At 49.0% G+C, this 27,558-nt stretch overlaps 7 protein-coding genes across 7 annotated transcripts; 4 read left to right on the top strand and 3 right to left on the bottom strand.

Moving 5' to 3' along the window:
• Positions 1 to 173: 173 nt before the first annotated feature.
• EJ05DRAFT_329633 (alpha-1,3-glucan synthase Ags2) lies at positions 174 to 8,054 on the bottom strand. The gene is made up of 4 exons (XM_033740834.1): positions 7,516 to 8,054; positions 7,054 to 7,464; positions 1,682 to 6,913; positions 174 to 1,635 (listed from the first exon to the last, which is right to left on the bottom strand). The coding sequence occupies exons 1-4, from the start codon at positions 7,876 to 7,878 to the stop codon at positions 391 to 393; spliced, it is 7,251 nt and encodes a 2,416-aa protein (XP_033601468.1). The 5' UTR covers positions 7,879 to 8,054; the 3' UTR covers positions 174 to 390.
• A 2,872-nt stretch (positions 8,055 to 10,926) lies between these two features.
• On the bottom strand, positions 10,927 to 12,357 carry EJ05DRAFT_485096 (NADP-dependent leukotriene B4 12-hydroxydehydrogenase; the record flags this gene model as incomplete). Its single annotated transcript, XM_033745414.1, has 4 exons — positions 10,927 to 10,979; positions 11,032 to 11,816; positions 11,860 to 12,079; positions 12,180 to 12,357. The coding sequence occupies 4 exons, from the start codon at positions 12,355 to 12,357 to the stop codon at positions 10,927 to 10,929; spliced, it is 1,236 nt and encodes a 411-aa protein (XP_033601467.1).
• Positions 12,358 to 12,586: 229 nt separating this feature from the next.
• EJ05DRAFT_329477 (DUF1754-domain-containing protein) lies at positions 12,587 to 13,369 on the top strand. The gene is made up of 2 exons (XM_033740833.1): positions 12,587 to 13,129; positions 13,181 to 13,369. Exons 1-2 carry the CDS (start codon positions 12,717 to 12,719, stop codon positions 13,200 to 13,202), a joined length of 435 nt encoding a protein of 144 aa, XP_033601466.1. The 5' UTR covers positions 12,587 to 12,716; the 3' UTR covers positions 13,203 to 13,369.
• Positions 13,370 to 13,714: 345 nt separating this feature from the next.
• On the top strand, positions 13,715 to 16,801 carry EJ05DRAFT_531393 (glutamate-cysteine ligase; the record flags this gene model as incomplete). Its single annotated transcript, XM_033749024.1, has 7 exons — positions 13,715 to 13,751; positions 14,354 to 14,448; positions 14,502 to 14,567; positions 14,617 to 14,765; positions 14,818 to 14,943; positions 14,993 to 15,575; positions 15,625 to 16,801. The coding sequence occupies 7 exons, from the start codon at positions 13,715 to 13,717 to the stop codon at positions 16,603 to 16,605; spliced, it is 2,037 nt and encodes a 678-aa protein (XP_033601465.1). The 3' UTR covers positions 16,606 to 16,801.
• A 1,163-nt stretch (positions 16,802 to 17,964) lies between these two features.
• Positions 17,965 to 19,610, top strand: EJ05DRAFT_485093 (uncharacterized protein; the record flags this gene model as incomplete). The annotated part of the gene is made up of 3 exons (XM_033745413.1): positions 17,965 to 18,293; positions 18,379 to 19,439; positions 19,504 to 19,610. The coding sequence occupies 3 exons, from the start codon at positions 17,965 to 17,967 to the stop codon at positions 19,608 to 19,610; spliced, it is 1,497 nt and encodes a 498-aa protein (XP_033601464.1).
• Positions 19,611 to 21,253: 1,643 nt separating this feature from the next.
• Positions 21,254 to 23,144, bottom strand: EJ05DRAFT_329446 (uncharacterized protein). The gene has a single exon (XM_033740832.1). It carries the CDS (start codon positions 23,028 to 23,030, stop codon positions 21,429 to 21,431), a length of 1,602 nt encoding a protein of 533 aa, XP_033601463.1. The 5' UTR covers positions 23,031 to 23,144; the 3' UTR covers positions 21,254 to 21,428.
• A 3,383-nt stretch (positions 23,145 to 26,527) lies between these two features.
• Positions 26,528 to 27,346, top strand: EJ05DRAFT_427127 (Serine/threonine-protein kinase BUD32; the record flags this gene model as incomplete). Its single annotated transcript, XM_033741509.1, has 2 exons — positions 26,528 to 26,801; positions 26,910 to 27,346. Coding segments are annotated over 2 exons (711 nt in total), but the record flags the coding sequence as incomplete, so codon positions are not given.
• Between the last annotated feature and the right edge of the window lie 212 nt (positions 27,347 to 27,558).

The following is a 27,558-nucleotide window of genomic DNA, read 5'->3' as shown; positions in this document are numbered from 1 at the left end:
TTGAGGAATGTACTAGTGGTAATATCGCCGTCCCGGACCCTGTATTCATAAGCTAAGGTTGTGTACATATCTCGTTCGTACTGGTTTGAGATCATGGCGTATCGATCGGTGTATAGAAGATAGACGAGATTATGTTAGCGTTCGTGGTATTGCCTACATATTGCACAGTCTAGTTTGACAGCTTTGCATAATAACATTCGGTATGTAGCGCTAACGATGGTGCGGATGTGGTATCTAGTCTAAACAAAACAAATTCTCGAAAACAGTTGATCTATACAAAACCATGTCTCGTTGATATCCTAAAGCTCCGTGTGTTTACTGTGATCATTACTATCATGACATATGTATCCTTCACAATCTTACATGACTATTCTACAAAACCTATACCACCTAAGGTTTGAATAGCTGCTCCTTCCTGAAAAACACAGCGAAGCCTATACAAATGAAAATCTGGAAGATGATCGTAATCCAGAACCATGCATTGCCCAGGCCATTCAGGTTTAGCACCAGATTCGGGAACACAGGTCCTGGACCAAGCTTATCGGGCGCACATGCGCGTGCAACGATAGTCGCAACGCTACCAAGCACCTGCGCGGCGATCAGAGTAAATGCAACGTGGAACCGCGTCATTGTTTGCAGGAGAATCATGCCAAATCCGACACCCTGAAGCTGATCCAGCACACCGAGCCATAACCATAAGCCACGACCTAGTAGCGCACCAGCAACCGGCGAGCCAGCCCATGGAACCCAGGAGCCCATGCCGGAGGTGCCCCAGAGCATCTGTGCCCACCTTGGAGCCCCCAGACCAATTGCAAACAAAGGGATGATCCAAGAGTGCTCGTGTGAGAGTTTTGCAAACAGAGTAAAAACGCCAGCCCAAATGAGGATGAAAAAGACGAAAACAAGGATAACAATGGCCCAGGCTGGCGCAACGCTGGAGCTCCAGAGGTAGCGCCAGTTGCGACCGTAAGGTGCGGAGAGGAAGAAGTTCTGAATTAGAACCACGACGAAGAACCACATGATGATCTTGCGACGCCAGAGAGAGGTATAGAAGGAAGGAACTTTGCCCGGGGTGTTGCGGTAGTAGTCAGGAAGGCCCAGGAATAGAAGTATGCCACAGGCGAAAAGAATTACTGCGACAGGTGTCGTGACTGCTGTGACGTAAGGAGTAGAAGTGATCATAGTTCCAGTAAACCCTGCAGCAGACTTCTCCGAGAGGTAATTACCCCAGAACCAAAGCACAGTGACGTAGATCTGTTGAGTGCCTTGAATAACACAGGCGCGAAACGCCCAGGTATGAACTGCCGAACCGCCCTCACTTCCGAAGTTGAGGGCAAAGAACAAGGATCCGCTGCCAGAAGCGATTGCGTATAGTCCAGTGGCTACGTTCTGGATCCAGGCTCGGCTGCTATATGTGCTCCCGTAAGGAGACATGCCAAGAATAAAGAAGGCTGCACCGTAGAACATGAAAGGGGTGGAGATGACCCAAATTGACTTGCATCTGCGGAAAATGATCCACCAAAGAATTGAGCTGGCAAGATAAATGGATGCGATGATGTAAAGTTTCTCTGCCGTCTGACCAATCTCACCAGCGATGAGAGTGATCTGGTAGGAATTTGCAGCAAGAATTTGTCCCTGTCACTTGTCAGTGCGGCTCTACTTTCTGACCTGAAACACTTACCAAAGCTATTATGAAGGCATACAGCGGCCAGTCTCGGATCTTGTAGTTCATGAGCTTGCGGACACCAGTTGGAGGCGCGTAGTCAGCGCCCAGGTTAAATTCATCCACCTGACCTTCGATGATAGAAGCCTCGCCGATCATAGTCTCGTTTGTAGAGCTCCTAGGAGAAGTGTCCGATTGCTTGACACCAAGCTTTGCCTTATGCATACGATTGAACCAATCTTTCTCAGCCTTTGTCAGGTAGTCTTCCACGCACAGTTCTCCTTCAGACGTCTTGCCACTGAGGTTCTCCAGCATCTTGGTGTACCTCTTGTAATAGTATCCTTGTGCGTCAGTGAAGAAAGGATCTACTTTCTGAAGAGAGTAATTCTTTTCATCACCAACCACGGTCGACAAACTCAGAACAGAAGGCACCCGCGACGGTGGCAGTGAGTCGTAACTATTTTGTGCACCATTCTGGGGAAAGCTAAAAGATGGGGTTCTACTTGGCCCGGGAGTATTTGCGGCAGTCGTCGGTGCCGTGTTCATTCTTCCTGGACTGCCTGTAGCAAAGTCCCAAGAATTCGACCGAGTAGCGTCTTCTTCTTGTGACACGGGGTCAGATTCACGGGAAGGACGGTCGGTCTGGCTTCGAGTACTTTTGGAAGACGAGGACGACGAGCCGGAAGAATCGTTGGTGGCCTGCTGTTGATCATACAGATTCTTGCTTTCAATTGGCTCTAACAGACTTGTGAATCCCTGTTGATTGATAGAATTGCCATTGGATCCCGCTGATGTTGAAGCTGGTGCGATTCTGGCTTTCTTTCCCGTTCGTCTTCCTTCCTTTGTCTTTGAAAGCGCCTTCTGTAATTCCTCTTGTGTATTGGGTTCGTTCGATTCTTCTCTGATCGGACTCGCTGCCCTGCTGCCAACACGACTGCCCATACGGCCGCCGAATACGCTAGCAAGACTAGGTCGACGACTAATAGTTGGAGTGTGCAGAGGAGAATTGTTTTTGGACTGCGAGGGAGAGGCGATTGGACTTTTCAAGCTAATGAACGAAGGAGCTCGAGATAGCACTTTACCGTGCATTCTGATTGCTTCGCCTTGTAATTCTTCCAGGCCCTCGACCCATTGAGCAACCGGAAACCGTTGCACAGCAGATCGGGCTCTCATCATTGCTCTGTTCTCAGTTGTACATTCTAACGCAGCTTTGATGGCGGCCTTGAATTGACGAATCAAGTGCTTGCTTTGATTAGACTCGATTGTAAACCAGAACCCAGGCATTTGTCCTAAGCCACCGACACGAGAACCAACTCCAAGAGCACCCTTACGCCCGAATTCGACAGCGACCAAACCAAAAGGCTCATCGCGAGAAGGGATCAAAGCGAATTCAGCGCCACTGAAAATATAAGGCGGGAGCATGGTGAACTCAGGCTTAGAGCAAACTCGGTCGGGATACATTTCCATGAGCTTTTGAAGTTTCAATGCAGCAAACTTGCCATTGAGATCGATGACAGGTCCTATACAAATGAGCTGCACATTAGGATTCTTCTCAAGGACAGAGGGCATAACATCGCTGATGAGATCCACCCCTTTCTGTAGCGACCATCGTCCAACAAAGACGAAGAGCTCAGCATGGGGATCGACTTTGAGACCGGCCCATTCTTGAGCTTGCGTACGGAGTGCTCCTCTTTGCTGCTCAGTCTCTTGGTCGATGGCAATAGAGTCCGCATGAGGTAGGGTCTTGTTCCACGCAGCAGTATCCGTTGGATCTGGATTGGGAAGTGCACCAATCTTGGGAAGGCCCCAAAAGATCGGATACCTGGCGAAAGAGCGCTTTCCGTATTTGGTAGAAACACCAACGGCACCATATCCCTTTTGGTGTAGTCTGAGATAGCTAGCACCAGCATGTAGAAGATTGAAAACCTCTCCAAATTGAACATATCTGCTTACAACATCTTTGCTGAGGTTGAACACTCGGCAAATCTCCTTCAAAGCTTGTGGTGTCTTCACGGACCACAGACCTTGAAATTCGGCATTGTGAAGCGACAGCGCAACGGGGATCGTGTCCGGAAGCAGGTAGAGAGGTGCAATAGAGCCGTGATAATCGTTGATATGATAAAGGTCGATTTCTGGGAAGCGACGGACAGCCTCTGCTATGCACTGGTTCCAAGCAGAGTAGTAGACTGCACTCTCCATGTCATCCATACGGGCTGGATACGGATCCGCCTTCGTCTGCCCTCTAAAAATTGGGGAGTCGAGTAGAACATACGTAATATTTCGCAGAGCGTGGTACTGGACATTGATCGTGTAATCCTGGTCCATGATCTTGATCGTCATTGGCTCTGCTGTTTGGTCTGTTGGATATTCAATACCTCCCACACATGGCACAACCCAGATCAGATTCTGGTGTTGTAAGTTTTTGCCCATGAGAGATGCCATGACACCGAGACCTCCAATCTTGATTTTCACGGCCCAGTCCTCAATCTCGTATTCCATAGTAGCGATTAAAACAGTTTTTCTGCTATCTCCCTCAGTCGTTGCAAAGCCGTCGCGACGTTGTGGGTTCATTGGGTGTGCCTGCTTTGCGCTGCCGAATAATTCCATTGTACTTCTTCCAGGGGCTGCAAAGAAGCTTTCAGCCAGTGTAGGAAGTGGACCCAAAGTAGGTGACGACGATTTCTTCATGATGCCAAGCTCGTTGAATTTGACGTGGTAGAAACATCTTACGAAGAGATAGGCTGTGGTGACCGCAGTTAATACAGGAATGATACCGAGAAGCAGCCAGATCGCCAGTTGTTTCCAGGCCGAGCCAACAGGCTCGAGAATATATCTCAAGTCAGAGTCACGCGCGATGATCCTGACTCCAGTATACGGCATGCTAGGTCCTGAGATGTTGACGACATTGTCGGACAGACTTGTTGGGGGCAACCAATCAAGAATGTTATCACCATCTACATCTCCATAGACCTTCGAAAGATCTGGCTGGCCGTCAGGATTGATGCCCCATGTACTAAGAATGACTTGGCTTGGCCACTCAACCATCAAATCAAATTCCCACCCACTGTCGGACGCAAGACTCATTGAGTCTTCCAGGCCTGCATCATATCCATACAGATTCCATGGGCCTGTGACATGCATGTGAGGCCATTGTCGCGGTCCACCACTGAAGTCGAGATCGCCATGTTGTACGTGTTCCATGCTTCCGGCCAGTTCGCTCCAGTAACGAATCATGATATGATGGCCATCCCAAGTTTGGGCCTTGGAGCCAGACCAAGCTTGTGAGTCAATAGTCGTGTTTCCCGGCTCGTAGTCAATCCAATCACTCCAAGAGGTGGCCCAATTAAGAGAATACTGCCAACGATTGGCTCCGGCAGCGTTGTGAGCAACATATAGGTCTCCTGTCGTGTCATCGCGATTCAGAAGACTTGTAGAGTAGTTAGAGGATCCAGGAAAGACCATTGGGTTCGTTCTTTGGCCGATGCGAAACATATACGCATCGTAGGCATTCGTACTTTGATTACCGGCTTCGTTGGTAACGTTCTTGATGCTGATCACATGGATGCCGTCTGAAACATTCTCGAATTCTCCTTTGAAAACCCATGTGCCTGCCACGTAGCCGACGTAGGAACCAGTCTCTGCATCAATTGTGTGGCATGTCACGCTTGATTTGTTGAAGGTCGGAGTTGATGCGTCGTTAGTAGTAGAGGATATACTGATATTATTTCGAAGAGAGTCGCAATTCATTTCGGTGGAGAAATGGATTTCGAATGGCACAACCTGTCCGGTGCCATCCGATGTTGTCGAGACTAATCGCTCATCATGACCTGGCACAACTTTCGTGATTGTTGGACGAGGATCCTCAAAGGTTTCAACTGGGACAAATGCTTTGAATCCATAGGGCGCTAGCTCAACGGAAGTTAGACAGCCATTAGTTTCTGTCTCGCCATCAATCCCTAATTGAATCGTTGAATTTTCAAGGGTGTATTCCTCGTATGGATAGAAAAGGTTCTTCACTGTGGTACCACCCGGAAACGCGGAGAGAATGACGTCGGTATAGTTGCTACTATTACAGTCGGACGTGTAGTTAGCAATAGTATCATTATTGTGATAGACTAACCAGACGCTCTGGTTGCCCTGGCCTCCTTGTAGGTCCTGTACGGCTGCTGTGCGACCGCGATAAATACTCCAAAGACCAGTGGGTGAAGGCATGCCTAAGCTTCCAGGCAGGTACACACTTTGAGTGCGATTCATAAGTGTCTCGACCGTAAATCCATCATTCAGTACAGGGTACTGCTCTCTGAGCTCGTACATCCGTTTGATTATGTTGCGGATTGGATGGGACGGGTCGCGGTGGTCGAGACTGACAGAATCATCCTCGCAGCCCCGATTTGCAGAGTCAAACGGTTGATTGACATAAACCTCCTGGCCGATTTTGTAGCACCCATGGAGTTGCCAAGCGCGAGAAGAGCCCATAGGTGTCCGGCCAAAAACATAATCGGCGGCTTGGTTCTCTAGTACGTAGAACATCTGCTCCTCGCCCCATAGGTGGAATGGAATACCAGGCATCTGTAAATAATTGATCAATAAACCTAAAAGGTGGCGTTGTATGCCGTCCTTTAACCCAGGCCACCTGAAAACGTCCTGGTTGGTCATGCCGAACATGTGGCGTGGATCAAACTCAGCAGTATTGGCGTTGACCATATCCTCATGACGAACCAGATCGTGCCATATCTCAACGAAATTGACTCCCTCCAATCCAATAGGACCGTCAAGTCCAAGAAATCTGGTAATGCCACCATAAGTTGGATAGTGGAACGCGTCACCGTCTAGGGCGCTGTGGCCGAACTCGCGAATGTAATCAGTCGAGTTGCGAACATCTTTGGCTGCGACCGCATCTGCGAAGTTGTCCCATGCATTCTGAGGTTCCTTTCCACGGCCGATGATAAGTGATGCGTATGGGGTCTTACTCACAACCTCACCGACAATGAGGAAATTTTCTTTTCCGTACTGTTTGGCGCATGTGCGTTGATAGTCTGAGAAATTCCCAAAGACATCAATCGGTGTCTGTGCAGCCTTGTCGATGCGAAAACCATCAATGTCAAGCATAGAAATCTGCATGCAAGAAAAGACATTGATCTTGTCGAGTACATCTTGTCGCCATGAACGCAGACGATCTTGGACAGAGGCGAACTTCCCGAGCTGATTCTCCCACACGGGAACTTCTCCTACACCAGCAATATCACCATACTACAAAGAAGTTAGTGAAGTCCACATGATTGAAACCAAGTTCAACGACAATCGTGTTATGCATTCTGCGTGGCAGAAATAGGAACAGTATGTTCGCATACCAGTATACTCCCAATGAGAATGTAGAACATGAGACACACCTGATCGAATTCACTGTCCATACAGCCATGAGAAATCCCGTCAAGAACGCTAGCATTGGCCATGGGATAGCCATCAGCCTGCCATAATCTCGGGTATTGGCAAGAAGCATTCCACTCGTTCTTGTAAGAAAAGTCGAGATACTGGCGGTCCGACTTGTAGACCACGTCGTATTCATTGAATGAGAATGGGGTCGAGACATTCTCATAGCCTTTGAAGGAGAAAAGGTCCCCCATTGTCGCAATTGTATTGTCCAGTACAATGTACATATTACGTCGATGAATTTCCGTAATCAAGTTCCGCCAATCTTGTATGGTTCCGTGATGATGATCAAGCAGTGTGAAGTCTAGAGGCCCAAAGCCGTCACTTGCCCACGGCATATTGATGAAAGGGGTGCCTGACATATAGAGTGCCTATAGGAATTTTAGTCACACCCAGTATTTGTGTGTGATGTCGATACTAACCTTGATTCCCATCCCTTGGATATAGTCCAGGTTGTTCATGAGACCCTTTGCATCTCCACCAAATCGGAATTGATTAGTTTGCCAGTCGTGCTCAAAATTTGTACCATTTGCTTCGTTATTGGTTGGGTCACCATCGATGTACCGATCGAGGGTGAGCACATAAAACGGCATTCTCCAGTTGGTCGGAGACGGATTGTAGGTGTGATTGTAGGTCTCATTGCTCCATGATCCCGCATAGTGTACGGGATCCAAGGCTGTTTTGTTTTCGTTCAGGTTCCAACCATCGTGAGCAGAGTCATAGCGTAGCGCGAGTGCTATAGCACTGAAGAATAAGAGCACCACACCTATGTTGCGGTGCAACATGATGAGTCACTGGGAACGCACTCCAGAATAGAGTACTGAAAAATTTACACTGAGCAAAGTGAGTGACAATTTGGGGTCAGGCAGCGAACACCACTAACTGCATACTCTGGCAGAATTGGCAGCTCCTATATAAGGATTGCTTGCGTGGTGGATTGCGTCAATGTGGCTCGTATGGACCCCATCATGAATAACCAACAGAACAAGGGTGACAGCATACTCAATCCACAACTCACTAGATCAACCTCGCTAGGATGCCGTTGAGGACCGCGAAGCCCTGCTAGTCGGATCGGCCAGAGACTGTCGAAGAAAGGACAGTACCCTAAACAGTACTGGTAGCACAATCATTGCGGATTATGAAAAAAACACTATCCACTTTAGAGCGACAAGGTAGGCCTGTTGAGCCCAATAGAGGCCGGAGTTGTATATGCTTGAGTGGTTCCATAAGAACGGAATTGAAGGAGCAAATGATAACAACTATCAGCCCTGCACATAGACGAGCATTTGATAACATGGACCTTCGGGAAGCGGGATGCCAGGGACTAGGCCTGTCAGGTACGTGTTCGTATCATGGGGAGGGGGGCGGATGAGTAAAGTCAGCGGAAGAGTTTTTTCGAACTGGCGTCAACCCGCGGGCCTGAGCAATCTGATCTCAATTGTTCGCAACTGTGCTTTTTCGATCCCGGCTATCAAGCAGTAGCATGATATCACAAATTCAAGGCAAAGTCATCTACAGCACCAACGAGCCATTTCGGTTGAACATGCACGCTCTGCTGTTCCTAGCTTCTTCGGACCTTGAGGCAGCTTGACAGCTGCCGGCATAATTGCCATCTACCGTACTGGTCTACAAGAACTGTGGCGAAGACCAGTGCTAGGAGGAGTGTACGGCAACAGTCGACGAAAACATATTTGGGTGGATACGCATAGTGGACAGACGCGTAGGTGGAGGTAGATAGCAGGCGGGATGAGACACACAGTCCGGGGGTTGTAGCGGGCCCACAATACTGATCAGGGACAGAGTGGCACCAGACTGACGGAGTAAGATGGAGGACGAAGAAGAAAATCGAGGTTTCGGTGATGACAAGGTTGGAACGTGATTTTAGACGGTGTTGAGGCGATGCTTGCTTAGTGTGAGGGTTCAGTATCAAAAGGTAGGGGGTCGAATTAAGCTGCCAAGGCCGAAGAAGCCACCGAGCTGCAGGGTACCAGCTAGAACTAGTCGGCGCCTGTTAAGCATCCGTCAAACACCATCAGCTAGTAGATATGACGAATTACGACTGTGATAGCTACCAGACCATGAGATGGCTTGGGGCTCTCTATACGGTCCCGCTGTTGAAGTTAGACCACGCTCCATTCGGCGGCAATCGTATGGCGGGACCAAGGAGTGAGTCTTCAGGAAATGGAATCATCGTAATTGAGGGTATAATATCTCTGACGGCGCACTGCTGCTACCGCGGCGGCGACGGCTCTCCCGTAGCGATGAATGTAGTTGTGGTGGGTGTCTTTGGTGGTCCATGTCCTTGTCCGTCCCCCTGGGCCATATTACCCATGCCCAAATTATTCTGCAGAAATCTGATAACTAGATACTACTGTCCAATCCTGAACATCTTCTACACCCCACTATTACACTATCGATCACTCCCTCTCGTTACCTTAGACTGCTACCGTTGCTCGCAGGCGGGCTCCGAGATCGATGGCGCTAAGCAATACTGTTAGCTCCTAGACTGCTCTCAGAGCTCATCGCCGAGATCAAGGGCGACCGTGCAGTTGTTGAGATCTCCAGTCGTCCAATCCCGTTGCGAATTTCAAGCACTGGACATTCGACTATTTATTGTCATCGACCTTCTGTCCATCTACGTTGAAAGGGCGAACTCCTGTTGTGCATGCACGTGCGAACGAGATGGAGGCGGCCATGGCCGTTGCCGACGGCAATCTATACGGCCGCAGTCTTTGTCGAATGCCTGGTATCCATGCTCGCTTAGAAGATTTTATAAACTGTAGCCTGTGTTTGTGTTCCTTTGCCACGTTTCTTGGGGGTTTGAAGCAGGTATGTCCTGTCTCAACGACATGCTTATACGCGTCTACCTACCGCGGTATGCAAGCGTCCTGCTATTTCAAACAACAAAAGCAGCGCTGCGAGCAGGTACATCCTGGCGGCCAGGGCCCCTGTAAAAGCGTGCTCGTCCCGAGGTCACCCAGATTGGAGCAGAATCGTTAGACGTCTGCCCATGCATGATGACGCCTGTATGGATTTCTTTTTACTGCACAAAATCCATCACAGTAGTAATGTAGCCTTGTCCTCGGCTTCCTCCTATCTGACTTACAGAGATCGCCGACGCTAGAATTAAGACGTTGCCGTTCGCACTGAAGACTCGCATTTAGCGTACTGTCGATAATACTCCTCAATAAATGAGAGGGATGTGCGCAGCCGTCGAAAATTTAAGACAGAGAGGTACCATGGCGTAATTTGAAAATGTTGAATGTGGACTATGACTATGGTTCATCTCCCAGCTGTAAATAAATATACTGCCTGACTTTCGGAGAATATTACGAGGGTAATGTTTCGGCATTTGAGTCTCCACATTTTGGATGGGGTTGTCTGCTGTTGAAATATGCATGCAAGGGGCTATTATAAGCTAGGGTTTGTATACCATATTGATGTTGTCGCTCCATGTTGCTGTGTTGCTCACTCTCAGCCGTGCTAGATCGCAGTATCGCCTCTACCATGCCTTGTGTAATATAGGAGAGATGCGGCTACGGCTGGGTACTGAGACTGACCATCTAGTTATGACGCCCGTGGATGTATGGGTGTGACGAACATCAAATGACAATACTTGCCCTTTTATTCGGGAGCGCTACACGTAAGCCCGCTCCTAACCTGGAACATGAATATTTGTGTGGTGTGGGCCGGATTCCTGGTTCTTTGTTTCTTATATTATCTATGCCAATGCTTATTCCTCGTCATTAAAACCAAGTGCACCGGGCTGAGCCTGTGCAATAAGTGATACGTATGCAGTAAAATCGGCACCTCGTACAACAATTTCTGTTGGTTCATAGCTTCGACTTGGTATCTGCATCTGGCTTGATTTCGACTAGCAGCTTACCTAGTGGGTGAAAGTCAGCATCATTCTCATTACACAGTAATTAGGAACTCACCAGTGTTAACCCCCTTGTACAAATCCACCAAAGCTTGTTCAGCTTTCTCAAGCCCACCACGAACAATATGGAGTTTGCCCTTGATTTTGCCTTCGGACATCCATTGTGCAAGTTCTCTTCTAGCCTCGACGAATTGGCTCTCATAATCAGTCACAATGAATCCTTGCATTCTAATCCTCATGGCAACGATCATCATGTAGTTCTTTGGACCCTTTGCCTCCGCGGCATTGTACTGACTGATGCCACCGCACATAACGAAGCGTGAGTGAGGTTTCGCTCTTCCTAGGGCCATGTCAAGGATATCACCTCCTACATTGTCAAAAAAGATGTCAATGAGTCCTTTCGTAGCGTCACGGAAGTTCTTGGGGAAATTTTGCTCCTTGTAATTGAGAGCTGCGTCGAAACCCAGTTCGTTGATGAGCCATGCACATTTATCGTCAGTACCGGCCAGACCCAGGACTCTTGCGCCTTTGATCTTGCAAATCTGGCCAACTACACTGCCAGTGGCTCCTGCAGCGCCCGAGACAACCACAAAATCTCCAGCCTTGACCTGACCAACGTCCAGTATGCCAAAATAGGCAGTAAGTCCCGTCAACCCTTGGGTCGTTAGCGCAAAACCGTGCGAATTATCTGATATCTTGAAGAGGGGTGTGCGGTTGATTGGCTGCAGTCTGGACCTGGGTGCGGACAGACCCGTCTTGATAAGGTCCCCCGAAGAGGTTATGGGGAACCGAGGACGGAGAATGGTTTCCAGGTACCCGCAGAGACTTCTGCAATCCATGTGGCTGACACCGCCACAGCAAACAATCGATAAGGCAGACAAGTTACGTACCAAGTATACCGAGCGAATCCGCAATGCTTGCGTTGGACGGCAGCTCGACCTTCTCGACATATTTGTCTGAAACAACTGCGAGCTCAGCCCATCCACATGTAGCTGTGGCATAGGAGCCAACAGGAAACTTTGATGATTTGGACCCTACGACCTTGCCGACGGCAGCGCCACGCATTATCTCACCGATCTTTACTGGTGGGACGTAGGAACGGGCATCTAAAGTAATGTGTATGGGTCAGCTTGGCCTTTGCATCTCAACAATGTCTAAATTGACTTGGGGCGCGAGCTACGTATATCTCATTCCAGGTAGACCAACCCTTGAGCCATCCTCGCATAGCCGGGTCTAAACTTAGGTAGTTGCTTTGAAAAATGACTTGGCCATCTTTGAGATCTGTTTCTTTAGGTGTAGGATGCACTTTGACTTCAAATGTTTCGCCGGGTATGATGTCGCTGGTAGGACGCTTGGCTAAATGTACGGCGTTGAAAGTAGACATGCTGAGAGATTAGTCCGATTGTGGTTGTGCGTCCTAGCCCTCAAAATGGAGACTGGTAGTAATGAACAGTTTTGTACTCTGTCGGGATTCTGCAAAATGTGCGCAGAGACTTCCAGTCTTATAAGTCGCTCAGATTCGACAGTGCCTCGGCTTTGACGACGGCGCCGCAGTGGGCGAGTTTCCCATAGTGGTTCGTGTGGTGGTTTGTGAGGCCGATTTCTTCGGCGCCTTCCAGTAGGGGCGTTATCCCCGTTGCCAAGCCGCCACCTCCGGTTTATGTTAGGTAGTTCTGGAGTTGGGTGAAGACTTCTAGCTCCATTTGACACCACCCCTCGTCAGTCCGTATTCCGCAGTCAGCGATGGCACCAGCCGAATATACTTCCGTTGGAGCTGGATCGCTGAAACTAAAAGGCGCCGCTGGCGTGGAGAAGAAAAAGAAGAAAAAGAAGACGAGACCAGGAGGCGAAGCAGCAGAGACCTCCTCCAAGCGAGACGTACCGCCACAAGTCAACGAGAACCACTCAAGCTCATTGAACAACGATCAAACAGAAAATGCGACTACAAGCAATGATGATACCATGGGTGACAACATTGACAAGCAGCTAGCTGACTTCAAGGCTCGTGGTGGTAAAACTGAAGCGGAGCTCAGATTCGAGGAGCAGAGAAAACGAAGACTCAATGAGCGATTGAAGCGAGAAGGCGTCAAGACTCATAAGGAGAAAGTTGAGGACCTGAATAGATACTTGAGTACCCTCAGCGAACATCATGACATGTAAGTGCATTATGTATTGGAGTAGCTTGCGAAATCTAACCTTGAATCCAGGCCTCGCATCGGACCCGGCTAACATGCGCTTCATCATACTTATATAATTCCATACCTCGAATATTTCATACAGTGCCACAACGTACATACTATACTGTACGATATGACGTCGATCGAGTCTGAGTCTTTCAAAAGTCTTCGAATGGCACACGCCAACAGACAAGTGCATGCCCTTCATCAGTGGGTTAATACTACGAAAACGCACGATCAATATGATGATGAATTACAGTAAAGGTTATATACATGTACGATAGAGGTTTTGAATTGCTTAGGCGCGAATATGTTATCCTGTTCTGCGCCATTTTTTCTAGGTCTACATCCGAGTAGCCTCCAATAGACAGTGTAGAATGTCTCACTATTGTGATATGTGAAATAGATTACCATCCAATTTCACCCAAGTACCGTTGCGTACGATCTCCAGCGCAACACGGATCACGGCGCAAATTCGCTGCTTTTCGGCTTTAAATATGGGGTATGCTGACCGGCCGAAGACATTGCTCAGGTAATTTCCTGTGATTGAACTTACGAAGTACCATGCCTTCCATATCGCTAGCATTCATTTTTGTTCAAAGTTCGTATCAGAATGACAGTCGCGCTATTGACATGAGGTTCTAGGGGAACTTGGCTTCGCATTCCGGATAGCGAGCCAAGAGGCTTTGACCGGCGGAAGAACGTCAAGGCTTCATACAGCCCACCAGTACAACGACTGTATGCGCAACTGGTTCTACCAAACCTCTTCTACTGAAACTCCAGTATCATTGTTCGGCCAGTTTCGCAAGTTACTGGCGGTCCATGCCTAACACTTGAAACACGGACCGGGCAGTTGAGATATTACGACTCGAAGCAGCCTTAGAAGTTCATCACGGGAGCCACCTTGTCAATCTCGCGGATAGCTTCAGAGGACTAACGCCAACGGGTGAATGAGATTATCATCCCGGCGGTCGCATACGCATACAAGCAAAGTCTGGCGGGCCTAACTAGCGCAAACCCTTCGTTGATTTGTCAACAACGTCACCTTTGCAGCATCTGGTCACCGGCTTCTTTAAACGCAACTTTTTCATTGCCAGGACAATCATACACTCTCACGTCAAGACTGTAGAGTGACTTAGGCGCGCATTCTATCGGAATAATGGGTTTACTGTACGCAAACCCGTCATGCCCCTCTGATCCTAGCTCACGTTTCTTTTCTCACTAGCGCCCTTGGAACACCATTAGAGTGGCCTGAGGCAAAGAAGATCGCAAATCAGGTCAGAGGTTGGGGTATCGAGGTCTACAGTTCTTTATATCCCAGTGCAAACTTATGTGCTGATTCCTTCCACAGCAATTATTGACAACTTGGCGAAGAGCAAAAGGCAAAGAAAGAGATGCTCTTCTGTGGGGCGATGAAGTCAGTATCACAACACTTCTCAGAGACTTCCGCTCACATTATCTCATAGGTAGAGTACCTCGTTGTGTGCTTTGATGAGGAGAACCGAAGAGTGCGACTCTCCCTTCGACAGGCTGACATCCTTCAAGCGCTAGCCGAAGATGAGAAGTTACTGAAGCAGGGTGGTAGTGTGCCTGACGTGCAGACAGGAAATCCAAAGTCTGTCGTTAGACTATCCTGTCACTGATGTCTTATCTGACTCGAGATATAGACCCGAGAAATGTGCTCCGACTTTTCACCCTGAGTTTGGTAGATTCATGCTCGAAGCCACGCCCGGTAAGCCTTGGGGTATAGGGTTTAAGGAGCTCCTTGATGTGGAACCGGACATGAAATGGCGGTAATGCTGCTTTCAACACGCTTATATGTGTCAGAACTAACGATAGAAGACGCCAAATCGCCAAAGAGCACATGGGAGGTACGGAATACCCAATTACTCTAACCACGTTTCCCCGGTTAGGCCGCCCAGACTGTACGGTTCCGAGCTATGAGACCTCAGGGCCAAAACTTCGATCACAGTTCTTACCGGATGAGATCGCGAATCCTCACATACGCTTCCCGACCCTGGCCGCGAATATACGTTGGCGAAGAGGCCGCAAAGTGCAGGTCAATGTGCCTGTCTTTCACGATTCGCAGACACCCCGTCCCTTCAAAGACCCAACAGTGGACTACGATCTACATAAATGGCCGGAGGATGACGACGTACGCAATGGTGCTGTCAAGGACGAATACATCCACATGGACGCTATGGCCTTCGGGATGGGTAGCTGCTGCCTGCAGATCACATTCCAAGCCAAAAGTATCGATGAGGGTCGGAAGATGTATGATCAACTCAGTCCTTTGGGGCCCATATTCCTCGCATTGACCGCTGCTACCCCTGTATATAAAGGTTTCCTTGCCGATACAGACGTTCGTTGGAACCAGATTAGCAGAGCTGTCGACGATAGAACTGCTGAAGAGTTAGGCGAGAAGGTAAGGACCTGTGTCGATCTTCATAATGCCATCGTCTGATGTCACACAGCCGCTCCAGAATGATCGTTGGAGGATACCTAAGTCCAGATATGCATCTAACTCGACTTACATCGCAAACGATCCGCGATTACGGAAGGAATATCTCGACCCTGATCTGATTGTTGACGGCGATCTGAAACAACGCCTTGTGCAAGGCGGTATGGATGATCTCCTTGCCACACATTTTGCGCATTTGTTCATTCGTGACCCAATCGTTGTATTCGCCGAGGATCTCAAAGAGCTAGACCTGGAAAAAGTCGATCATTTTGAGAATTTGCAGTCGACTAACTGGCAACACATGCGATTCAAGCCACCGCCAGCTGGTTCTGACATTGGCTGGCGTGTCGAATTTAGGTCGATGGAAATACAAATCACCGACTTTGAGAATGCCGCGTTTGCTATTTTCATTGTCCTGATTACAAGAGCCATACTCAGCTTCGATCTCAACTTCTACATGCCCATAGCTCGCGTCACGGAGAACATGGAGACCGCTCACGCACGTGATGCTGTCCTGTCTAGTGTATTCCACTTCAGAAAGAATCCCTTCTCGGGCCGTGGACTACGACCTAGCAGCGTACCTGTATCAGGATCAAATTCTCCTACAAGTCGTCCATCATCGCCATTTGGGCCAGTAGAGGATGAATACGAGCTTATGACAGTTAACGAAATTATTAATGGACAGCAAAACACATCTGACGGCTTTCCCGGCCTGATACCACTAGTTGAGAGCTACCTTGATAGTATGAATATTGACGTCGAGACTAGGTGCGAATTCGCCAGGTATCTGGATGTCATTAGAAAGAGAGCAGACGGACGACTATGGACGGCTGCAAGGTGGATCAGACACTTCGTCCGCACTCACCCTGACTATCAACAAGACAGCGTGGTGACGGAGGGCATGGAATATGACTTGGTCAAAGCTGCCGAAGACATCACTGTGCATGAGGGAAAGAACGGGGTTGGTATCGAGATGTTCAGTACCAAGCGTTGATTCAACTGTCGTTGATGTTATTGCCTTTTTTATTGTATTTACATTGCATGACATGGTACACCCAACAGTGAAGGGAACATCAATCAATGCAAGGTTACCTGGGTCGGCATCTTCTACCACCGTAGCATAGACCATTGTTTCTGAGACGTAGGAGGTAGCGGGCCCTTGCTAGGAAACAATATTGCTCTTTTTACCGCGTGTATTATTACCCCGCATAAGACCTAAGCGGTCTGTTTGCCTGCCGTGTCATGCTCACTTCACATGATCCCGTCTTCCATGACACAACGACTTCAGTAAAATATCAGCGGCGCGTCGGACGCACACGCAGCCTGTAAAGAGCAGCCGAGCGAAACTCGAGTTGATTTCAAAGTTCCTAGATTCACTTAAAACATAGACCTTGGAACATTCTATATATACTACTAGACGACTAGTAATGATACTGAAGTAATAATCAATAAGTAGTGTATCTACTTATAGTTTGACTGAAATTCGAAAAGATGCGTTAGTACATAAGTATAGAAAGTTAATATATTCCTATATGGCCTTTAGGTGTACATAGTACCTTATACTTAGTCTTATATTACTAAGATAGCTATTATAAAACATATATATAATTTATTTAAAGTAGATATTTTATCTCTTTGATAGCGCTACTATTTCTAACTGGACTAATAAAGTACTAGTATAGGCTAAAAATTCTGGACGGATCTCTGTAGGTATTTGTTTTTGCCCGACTAATTACTACTACCTAGCTACTTACAGAATCGATGCGTTAGGTACCCCTTTCTCGCTTGCGAGCTGAGCTCAACAAGACCTCCAATTTTTGTGAGCTCGCTTTCTGTCAAGGGACAATTCCTTGACCTCATCTCAGCTGCCGTCCAGTGTCGGCTCTTGCGAGAACAAAGCAACAGCTGCAGCAGTGACTGACAAATTCGCCGCCTTACGGCTAATAGCTTGCGACCTGAAATACACCGCAAACCTGGCCACTGCGAGTAGGTCACGACACAAACGCGAAAATATATGAAAGAGGCGGAGCCGCTCTGCTAAATTCTATTACACCGACTTTTAAGGCACTCTTCCTCATCGCAATTAAATCGAGTGCACAGCCTGTCTTCTCCCTTACGCACTTCGCTTCTCAACTTCGAGAACATTCATCCATCAAGTTCACATAGTCTAGCTTGACCTTCACAACCTATTAGCGCCTCAACATAGATGAACAACCAACGCTCACCACGATCACTTGGGCAATCTTCCTCTCAACAGTTCCCTGCGACTTTACCAGTAAATAGACCATCTTCCCTCAATTTAGATACGCAAGTACGCAATTTCCTGAGATCGCGATCTCAATCAACAGCTCCTATGGCGTCTCCTCAAGTGGACGATGTCTCAAGCAGGCATAGTTTGATAACGGTAAAGGTCGACAACACGCATCGCACCGCGAAGGATGATCTTGCTACGTCTTCCTTGGGGCGCAAAGACTCAGGTATAGGCTATGGAGAATGCCCATCCACAACTTCCAAGCCCAATGTGCCGGGACGAGATGAGGCCAACACGTCATTGTGTTCGTCTAACAGTGGTCATATTGTCCGTGGAAATAGCAATGGCACACCCAGCAATGACTCCAAGGTCCCTGATATCCCCAATGCACTTTCACCTGCCTCATCAGCAGGTTTGACCCGAACCAATTCGTATGTCTTCCTGTTCTGATTTAACCCATGCCGCTTCTGTACGAAAGGCAGCTCGGTCTGAAGCTCATGCTAAGATGTGGTATAGAATCAAGAAGGAGGTTGTTACCATTCTCTTCAGTAATCCAAATACTCAAGAGGAGGACATCATCCAGTCCCGACTTACTTGTCTCATGCCACGGCATTCCCTCGAGGAGCTGACGAAGCTAGGAGAGTGTATGACACAAGGTGACCGAAAGATCGTTGACATGGGCTCTAACTTTGGACATACGGCAACTCGACTAAAGCAATTCCTGGAACGCAAGTCCTATGTTCCATTTGGCCCACGAATACAGCTTCAAGTAGTCGGTCCTAAGGACACGCCACTCGACTGGCCGGTAAGAGGTCTCGAGTCAAAGAGGAGCACCGAGGAAACGCTATCGCTTTTCTACTCCGAATTGTCCATGTACAAGCACGCGTCACTTATCAAATATGACGAGATTCGCATCTATTCTTCGAAGAACATACGCACAGGCTATCCGATCTATAAAGAAGAGGTTATTGCTCTACTGGAACGCATTTATGAGATTGCGTCTAAGAACAAGGACGTTGAGATGATTGATTTCATTACAGACGCAACCCATAAACATGCAGATGAGCTAATTAGTACACCTGCTATACGCCATATCCTCCAGTCTTCTATAAATGAAGATTCCGCAGGGCACCTTCTTCTAGACATGGTATTAAAGACCACTTCACAAGCTCAGGCAAACCTGTTCCTCGATTCAGCTCTATCGCCGGCACCAAGTAAGGCAAGAGACTTACCTATTCCGACGAGCCCCTCAGCATCAACAAAATCACTGGTTAAGCCTGCAGTAGTCGCACAGCAGACCTCTGACGCAGCATATCTTCGAAAATTCCACGAGTTCATTGTTAACGACCGAATCCTAGTTGCTCAGAGTGATGGATACGGAACACTGATTAACGGACCTCCAGGATCGTACCAGCGGCGCAACCGCGACTTCAAGTTCGAGCACGCAGAGTTGCTTCTGGCCGACTTTGAACAGGCCTCGACCAGGCATAATGTCACCGTCGTCAATGGACGCGGACAGAAGGGAGACATCTTGGCAAGCTTCGTAGTCAAGCTTGATGCCGCTGCTCTGGGCCTGGGTAAGAGTGCAAACCGAATGATTTTGGGGTACGAGTAGTTTCATGTGCTTACTATATGGCGTAGATGGACGTTTCATTCACGTCGGGTCGGCTGAATCTTACGATCGCGAGCAGCGCATGTTCAGGCCTGGCATTAGCCGCGGACGATCACGTTCGCCAGAGCGACGCTGAAGAATACCTACGCTCCTTGTCCGAAACACTGCTATCCAGCTTCTCCGGTCTTCATCATCATCGTCATTATCACTACGTAAGCCTATATGCTACTTCCATCCAGTTTCCAAATCGCAGAACAGCCATGGGACGACACCAACAAATTCTACGTTAACGGTTCAGAAAATGCTTGGCCAATTAACCTTATAAAAGTGACTGACCTTCATCTCCCCGACTTGCGTTCATCCTTGGAGTTGCACGCGTATCTTCTTTAATCTTCACACAAAATTTGTCTGCCAGTTTTCTTGTTTCAAGATTCTTTGGGCGGAACCTTTTTTCTCTCACAGCATGTGCGTATTAGACGATACAGCAGCAGCAGCAGCATTCCCACCTTCACAAAAGTTCACCCTTTCGCATTCGAACAGCATCCATACATGACGGAGAATGCAACAACTATAGGTATCGACGAAACAACAACGCATGTCCACCCCGAGGCCACACACATTATATCAACATCACTATAATAGATCTCAACGACCAAAGACTCTCAAAAGCAAATAAAAGAAATAGAATCAAATAAATAAACATCAACAACCTAATTCTCGGCCATACTGAGGGGGAAGGGGGGCCTTGGCAGGGGACGGGGAGGGTTGGAATTTATAATAATTCTTCTCCCTAATCAAACTCTTATAACATTCTCTCTCTTCCGGTTACTATATTATATATATTTACACGTACATACCATGATACATGCATGATACAGACATGATGTGTCAAACTTCTTCTTCTTCTCTTCTTCTTCTTCATGATTTGACTTATTAACTATATATATAAGTCATTGTTAGGCTGCGTGTTTTGGGGGTCGATAGGTTATCAACCTTTATCCATCTTTTTACCACAAAAACGAAGAAAAATAAAACATATACATATATACCCTTTCCAATCTACTAGTCCTGTTCCTTTAGGTCCTTCTAATACAATGACAGAAAGCATTCCCTTGCGTCACTCTCGCACACTTGTAATGTTACCGTTGGTCTTCAAGACAGATACTGGACGAGGGTAGAACAACGACACTAATACACACACGGCGGCGAGACTAGGGTGATAACAATTGTTCTCAAACGAGTGGATAAATTTTTTTTTCAATTCCATGGATGTATATAATTTCCATCCTCTAGTACGCTTGAAAGTCTAACTAACGCACGCACGCACAAGGCCATACTCATTGTCCGTGCAGCGCAAACTTTCCCCTTCAGTATAACAACCACTTCAACGTGCCATGCCCAATCCTGCTTTCCTTTCGCAAAACCTGCAAAGTAATATATGCCATTTGAACGAGTGACAAGAAGTAAAAAGCCTCCATCCATAACCCCGAGAGGACAGGCATAGCAGCCGCAAAACAGACACCATCTTTAGCAGTTTCGCCACCCCTTTCATTGTCTCTTTTCGATCCGATGTAAACAGTCCGCCATGCAGCATAGGTACTCATAAAACAGAGTCACGTTAAAAAAAGGCGGAGTAATAGGAGGACGTGGTCCTACGAAGAGAAAAGATAGAGGCGCATGAAGCTGCCGGTGAGTAGAGTTGAATATGACACGGAACTGTCGTCCGCGATCATGCAATAGAGTAGAAAAAGCAGAGAAAAGCCAGTTTTGCAAGTACAATTCAGCTCTTAAGAACGAACTAAAAGGAGATTCATGAATAAGGCCGTTGTAAATGTCTGTGCATCGAACGGCATAGGCGTGTGTCGAGACATGCGCACCTCGAATAAACTCTGGATCTACCGAAAGTCTATGAGCACGCGGGTTTTTTTGTGAAGGACCATTTCATGTATTCCATCTAGCACATGTTGCTCTTGCGTTTCTCGGCACTGGTCAGGACGAGGCGAGGCATCATGCTGCGACGGTCGGTTACAGGCTTATCGTCTTCAACCTTCACCTCCACAAGTTTACCTCCAACATTGGTGCCCTCGTCACTGCTGACGCTGTTGGCATAGCAGACGTTATCGGCACTGCTTCGATTTCTAGCCAACTCCTTGCGCTCGGAACCAATGGCTCCGTTCGCAGCAGCTCGAAGACTCCCAATGCTGGGCTTACCGGAAAGACTCCCACTGCGAGCACTGTCGGAATCGTATGACATGTCAGTCTCGCTGACTGGAGTCATGCTGCCAGGGCTTCCAGAGCGCACTCCACGACGCTCAATACCAGCGCGCACAAGATTCTTGACGGCGTGACGACGTTGACGCGTGGCAAAGTTCTTACTGCCTTCGTGCTTTGTAGTCGGCGCAGCCCTGAGCTCTTCGATTGATGGTGGGCCCCGAGGTTGACGAACCGGGTGTTCGCCGGCACGAGCTTGACCAGGTCCAAAAGTACCAGTTTGGGGAGTCTGCGGAAATCCGACTGGGCGGGTGATAGCAGATCGCGGACCATCAACAACATCGGCGGAGCTGTTCAATGCGAGGGAGGATACTTTCTTATGATGTCCACGGCGAAAAGCGTTGGCAGATGGTGGTGGAAGGGGAGTGACATCAGCTTGAGGAGACGGCGACTTCTTCGGAGGAGAAGAGGAGCGAGCGAATGGATTGACCTTCTCGTCAGGTGGTGTCACTTCAGCACGGAAAGTTGGAGTGTGTGTTTTGGGAGGCGACGAAGTGTAGCTCGGAGTTGGTGGAGGTGGTGAACTGGCAAGCTGAGTCTGCATACTTGGGTCCACAACGTACTGGTACTGGCCAGTAAGTGGGTTAAAGGCAACCTGCACAGCGTTCATGGCCTGCTGCTGCTGCTGTGCAAGAAATTGTTGCTGCTGATAGCTCATCTGCTGGCCCATGGTAGGGTTCAAATATTGCTGACCATAGCTGGCATGGTCGTCCACTGGGAGACCCTGGTTCGTCAAGCTCAAAAGCTGACGCTGGAGCTGTTTCCGGCGCTCCTCCAAGAAAAGTTCGGTGGCCATCAATTGAGCGAGGAAGTTTGGGTCAGTTTGCTCGTCTTGGGCGTACTGCATGGTTGGAGGTGCAAGCACTTGCTCCGGGAGTGAATAAACCTGCTGCTGGGCGCTCATGCCGTATTGCTGCCCGTAACCATTACTGCCAAAGGTTGCACCTGTGGCGGTTTGTGGCATCGCTTGTCCGTAGCCCCTGTATTGATCGTTGTAGCCACGGTGCTGAGCTTGGTTGTAAGGCGCAGAGGCTGGGACAGGGCCAGTTGGGGTCTTTGGGGCAGTGCGAAGACCGGCGAGAAGATGGGAGCGACTGGTCCTAGGGGTAGGCACAGACTCTTGCGTCTCACTGATGGAAGCTACCTTGGGAGGAGATGCAACACTGAGGCGCTTGAGCTGGGAGCCTTTACCACGGGAAGCAAAGCCAGCACCTGGCATTCCCAAGCCGGCGTTGTTGAAGTTGTTGTAGGTCATCTGAGCGAGACCGCCTGCGTCCATGCTCATGATAGTAGATGTACAGGAGTGACTTGGTATTGTAATTGAAGCTGTGATGGCCTAGGTCGGCGAGAGATGATTCGACGAATATGTAGCAGTGTGGAAAATTGATGTCTGGCGCAGAAGCGGAATTTTACAAGGAATGGCGATGGAACTCTGAGGTGTCCAAATATGGAGAGGCACACGATCAAGGTGCCGAAAGTTGATGTAGAATGAGGAGAAGCAAAATTAGGTGATTAGGTAGGATAGGTCGAAAATTTTAAACGAGTATACTGGCGTTGAGAGAGACAGCAAATGTGCGTGCGGGGTATCGAAGAGCTGCGAGGTACCAATTCACGGGTAACCAAGGTCTCGAGCGGTAGGCAACAGCGTGAGGTGAGCGAGGTGATGTATGAAGAGGTTCGACGATGCCACAGTGACTGGCAAAGCGGCGATGGTGGGACTGAGCGAAGGCACGCCAAAGCTGATGGTCGAAATGCGAAGGTAGCGCGGGCGGAGATTGCAGATAGCAGTCTAGGATGAGCTCGAAGAGGATGATGCGTACGAGCAGAGAGCCGGTGCTGTGTACGTGACAGAACTGGAGGAAAGATGAAGACAAGGAGCGTCGATGCAAGCCGAGCTCGGATAGCACGTCGAAGAGGAATTAGGCAGGGCGAAAGTTTGTATAAATGCTGGAGCACCGACGATTGCGAAGAAAGAAAACAGCGGAGTGGGCGAGAGAGAGAGGGTAAAGGTATTGAGAGAAGGACCAAATGGGCGTGGATGGAGGAGAGAAGGTTCAAGGACGACGAGGAGGTGAAGAATGGATGGGGGAGGAGAAGAAGAAGAGGAAGAGGAGGAAGAAGGGGGCGGAGAAAGAGAAGAAAGCAAGGGTGGTGGGAGCGCGGCGACTGTGCTGGTGCTGTGAGTTGCTCGGTGAGTTGAGTGTGAGCGTGAAGTGAGTGTGTGTGCGCGCGCAGTGCTGTGCGTTGACGGGGGCGGCTCTGTGGTCTGTGGACTGCGGTCTGCGGTCTGTGGTATGCGGTGGTCTGTCGTGGTCGTCTTGGTGGTGGTGGTGGTGGTCTGCGGTCTGGCCTGTGTGATGAGTATGCGGGGGGGTGGGTGTCCTTCCTGACTGTTAGACTGTCAAAGACCCCAGGCAGGGGCCGCTATTAGATACCGCTAGCCTTCCTCAACCGCCCAGTAAGGGATCGCCTACAAGAAAACGTTCCCAGGCCTCGCTGCCCAATCACTCTCTCTATCTCAATCTTTCAACCTCTCCAGCAATAAAGTAACAAAGCATCTGACCGTAATTTGTGGCCGATAACACGAACAGGCCATTCACTTTTCTTCACATTGGACGCCCGCTCTACCCGCTAGCATTCATAGTGGCGTCGGTGTATCGATATCCATACCCCGCAGCCGCATCCTGTTCACTCGATCGACATGTTTGTTATACATGATAATATCTTATGACTTGACGTCCATGAATTGTGATATGGCTGGATCGTTGTGAATGATACAACTAAGCGCGATGCCGGCACCGACCTCCTCCGTTGTACGCTCCTCACCACTCGGAGCCTTTCACCACTCGATCCACTTTCTTAAAAACGCAATGCAGTAATGGCTGGGAACATCCCGACAACACCGACTCTGGGAGAGAAGTCGTTACCAGATGACTCTTGGACTCTTCTCCTGCTCGCCCCTTTAACGGGGTCGACCGGAGACTTGTTCGGATGCTGTAGATGTGGCCTGTCGCTGTTACATGCCCCTTGCTATCGGATAGATGCGTCCGATGTCCCCCGCCTGCTCTGAAACTCTTGATCCAAATGCATCAGACACGCGAATCCTGTCGCATCATACCAGCTCATCATCTGTACCACACGAGCCTCTACATGCCAGAGTGGAGAGCGTGATAATCGGTGCTATGCGGAGCGATGCCCGCGTCGAGCTGCATAACCGCCCAACCCATCGGTTCCTTTCTAGCAGAACAGCCAACCAGCATGCGGCAATGGATGACCACGCAACAGCGCTCTGGGCAATATGCGTACAGCCCCGCTACGCAGGAAGAGAGACCTTCAGCCGATCACTTATAAATAAATAAATGTCGTAAGGACAATCCTTCACAGGCTTCGGAGCGCCAACAACATCTGACATGGCTACACTGACACCGTCGTCACGGTTTGCTTGTAATTTTATCGCTTTCTCTTGCTCGCATCTGTTATCATTCCTGCCGACAGGATGATGCTGATGCATTCTTTGGGACCTGGACAACCTGGGTGGGGCAATCCATTTCGTGCAGACCCCAAAGCAGACGCAGAGCCCCCCTTGGAAATAGGCTAGACTGCCCTAAGGACGTAGCAAAATAGAGGCTAACCCCCCGGTGCAAGCGAAGACGCAGACAGACATTTGTCCCTGGCTTGTTTCAGCTTCAGCCTTGGTTTCATCCTCCTTAATTCCCTATTCCACTTTATGATGTTGCTGTTTGACGATGACAGATGGACTACATTAACACTGCAGCTTGCTTAGGTACATACACCACTACTGGTCACAAACCTGGTCGATGTTCGCTAAGACCGCAAGCACGATTCGCTGGTGATCCACTCACATCTATATCGGTATATCTTCAGTCTCTAACATCTAGGACATGTCCTATCATCCTACGTGCATGGCCTCGGCAGTCTCCCTTGGCTCTTCTAGAGCTTATTTTAGCCTAAGTATTATAGACTAAAATAGATACTCTGTTTGCTTCTTTGCCAAGTGCAGCGTACGAGAGATGATGACATCGCTCACGCGTTGACCATGCACCCAGTCTCATAGGGTCTCGAAACAGGGCATGGCATACCTTTTGACCGTATGAGCTATTCCATACCTACATACATGAACTGTCTTTATGCTTGGTGCTTCTTGTAACAATGAGAATGGAGGTCATGACAACCTACGTTACTACATTGAAACACCTAGTCATATCGACCACGTAGAAAGCACTATTCTAGTTATCGAAACTATCATCAAGTAAAAATAGAGATAATCTCTACTTGACGACTCTATAACTCTGAAAATTGCTTAGTGGGTGAGCAGAGAAATATACATCGTGGCTCTCGCATATATGGTGTATATCTTGAGACTTCTCATCAATAAACGTAATTAAATTGGAAAATGCCACCATGTTTGTATGCAATCGCAGCAATCGCATAACTACACTCGCTCTTCTTCAATACATAAACATTGTCTAATATCGATCATACCTAGCTACTTCACCAATACACACAAAACTTACCCCACATCCGACCTTGGAAGCTTCCAAACCACCCCACCAAGCCTCAAATCAACCCTCCAGAAAAAGTCCGACAACCTCACCAGCAAAACATCAAAATAACCCACATAACACCACTCTCTCATAAAACCAACACCCACAAAACACATTCTCCTCCCAACCCACAATGCCACCCCTCAATCCCACCCAACACACCCCAACCCCACATCAACGCCTCCCACCACCCTTCTCAACCAGCACAACCACAACCCTCCTCACCCAAGGTGCCGAAGCCCTCGTCTACCGCACAACCCACCCAACCCCATCCCAACCCGCAATCCTCAAACACCGCCCGGCCAAACCATACCGCCACCCCATCCTCGACGCCCGCCTCTCGCGCTTCCGCCTGCTGTCCGAGGCCCGCATGCTGCTCAAGGCCGCGCGCGCAGGCATCTGTGTGCCGGGCGTGCGCGCTGCGGATTGGGATGCAGGCTGGCTTGTGTTGGAGGATGTGGGGTCGTGGACGGTCAGGCGGGTTCTGAGAGGTTGGGAGGAGGGGAAGAGGGGAGAGCGAGGGTGGGTGGGAGAGGAGGGAGGGGAGAGGGAGAGGGAGAGGGAGGGCAAACAAGAAGAGGAGGAGGAGGAGGGAAAAGAGCAAGATGGGAAAATAGACGCCATGCTCCGACGTGTCGGTCTCGAGATTGCGAAATTGCATCGCGCGGGCTGTGTGCATGGCGATCTCACCACATCGAATATCATGCTGCGCTCGCAGGACGCACCACCGGACTCAACATCGGCGCACGCGACTGATACTGGGGCTGTTGTTGAAGAGGGCAAACCACCGCTCGACGCACCAATAGTCTTGATCGACTTTGGCCTCGCGCAATCGTCCATCCAGCACGAAGACCGAGCGGTGGATCTGTACGTGCTCGAGAGGGCCTTCGCCGCCACGCATCCGATCGCGGAGCCGTTGTTTAAGATCGTTCTGGAGGCGTATGCAACTCTCAAGGGCTATAGCGATGCAAAGGCTGTGCTGAGGCGGTTGGAGGATGTGCGGATGAGGGGACGCAAAAAGAGTATGCTTGGGTGAAAGAGCACCCATACAATGTGATCCTCGGACACAGAGTGGTGGATCGCAGGACACGCGGTCACGCAGGTGGTCATCAAATGGTTCATATTCGTACGGACATATGGAAATACTGGCTCAACCAAACGGCTGTGTGCCAAACAGCTGTTCTCTTCCTCCTTGAGGAGCCAGTCGCGCGTGTAAGCAATTGAAAGGTAAACAACCGAAAACACCCG

The sequence above is a fragment of the Pseudovirgaria hyperparasitica genome (genome assembly GCF_010093815.1).
Source record: "Pseudovirgaria hyperparasitica strain CBS 121739 unplaced genomic scaffold EJ05scaffold_6, whole genome shotgun sequence".
Classification (NCBI taxonomy): Eukaryota; Fungi; Ascomycota; class Dothideomycetes; order Acrospermales; family Acrospermaceae; genus Pseudovirgaria; species Pseudovirgaria hyperparasitica.
The sequence above is the reverse complement of the archived record's forward strand: the minus strand, read 5'-3'. Positions and strand labels throughout refer to the sequence as shown.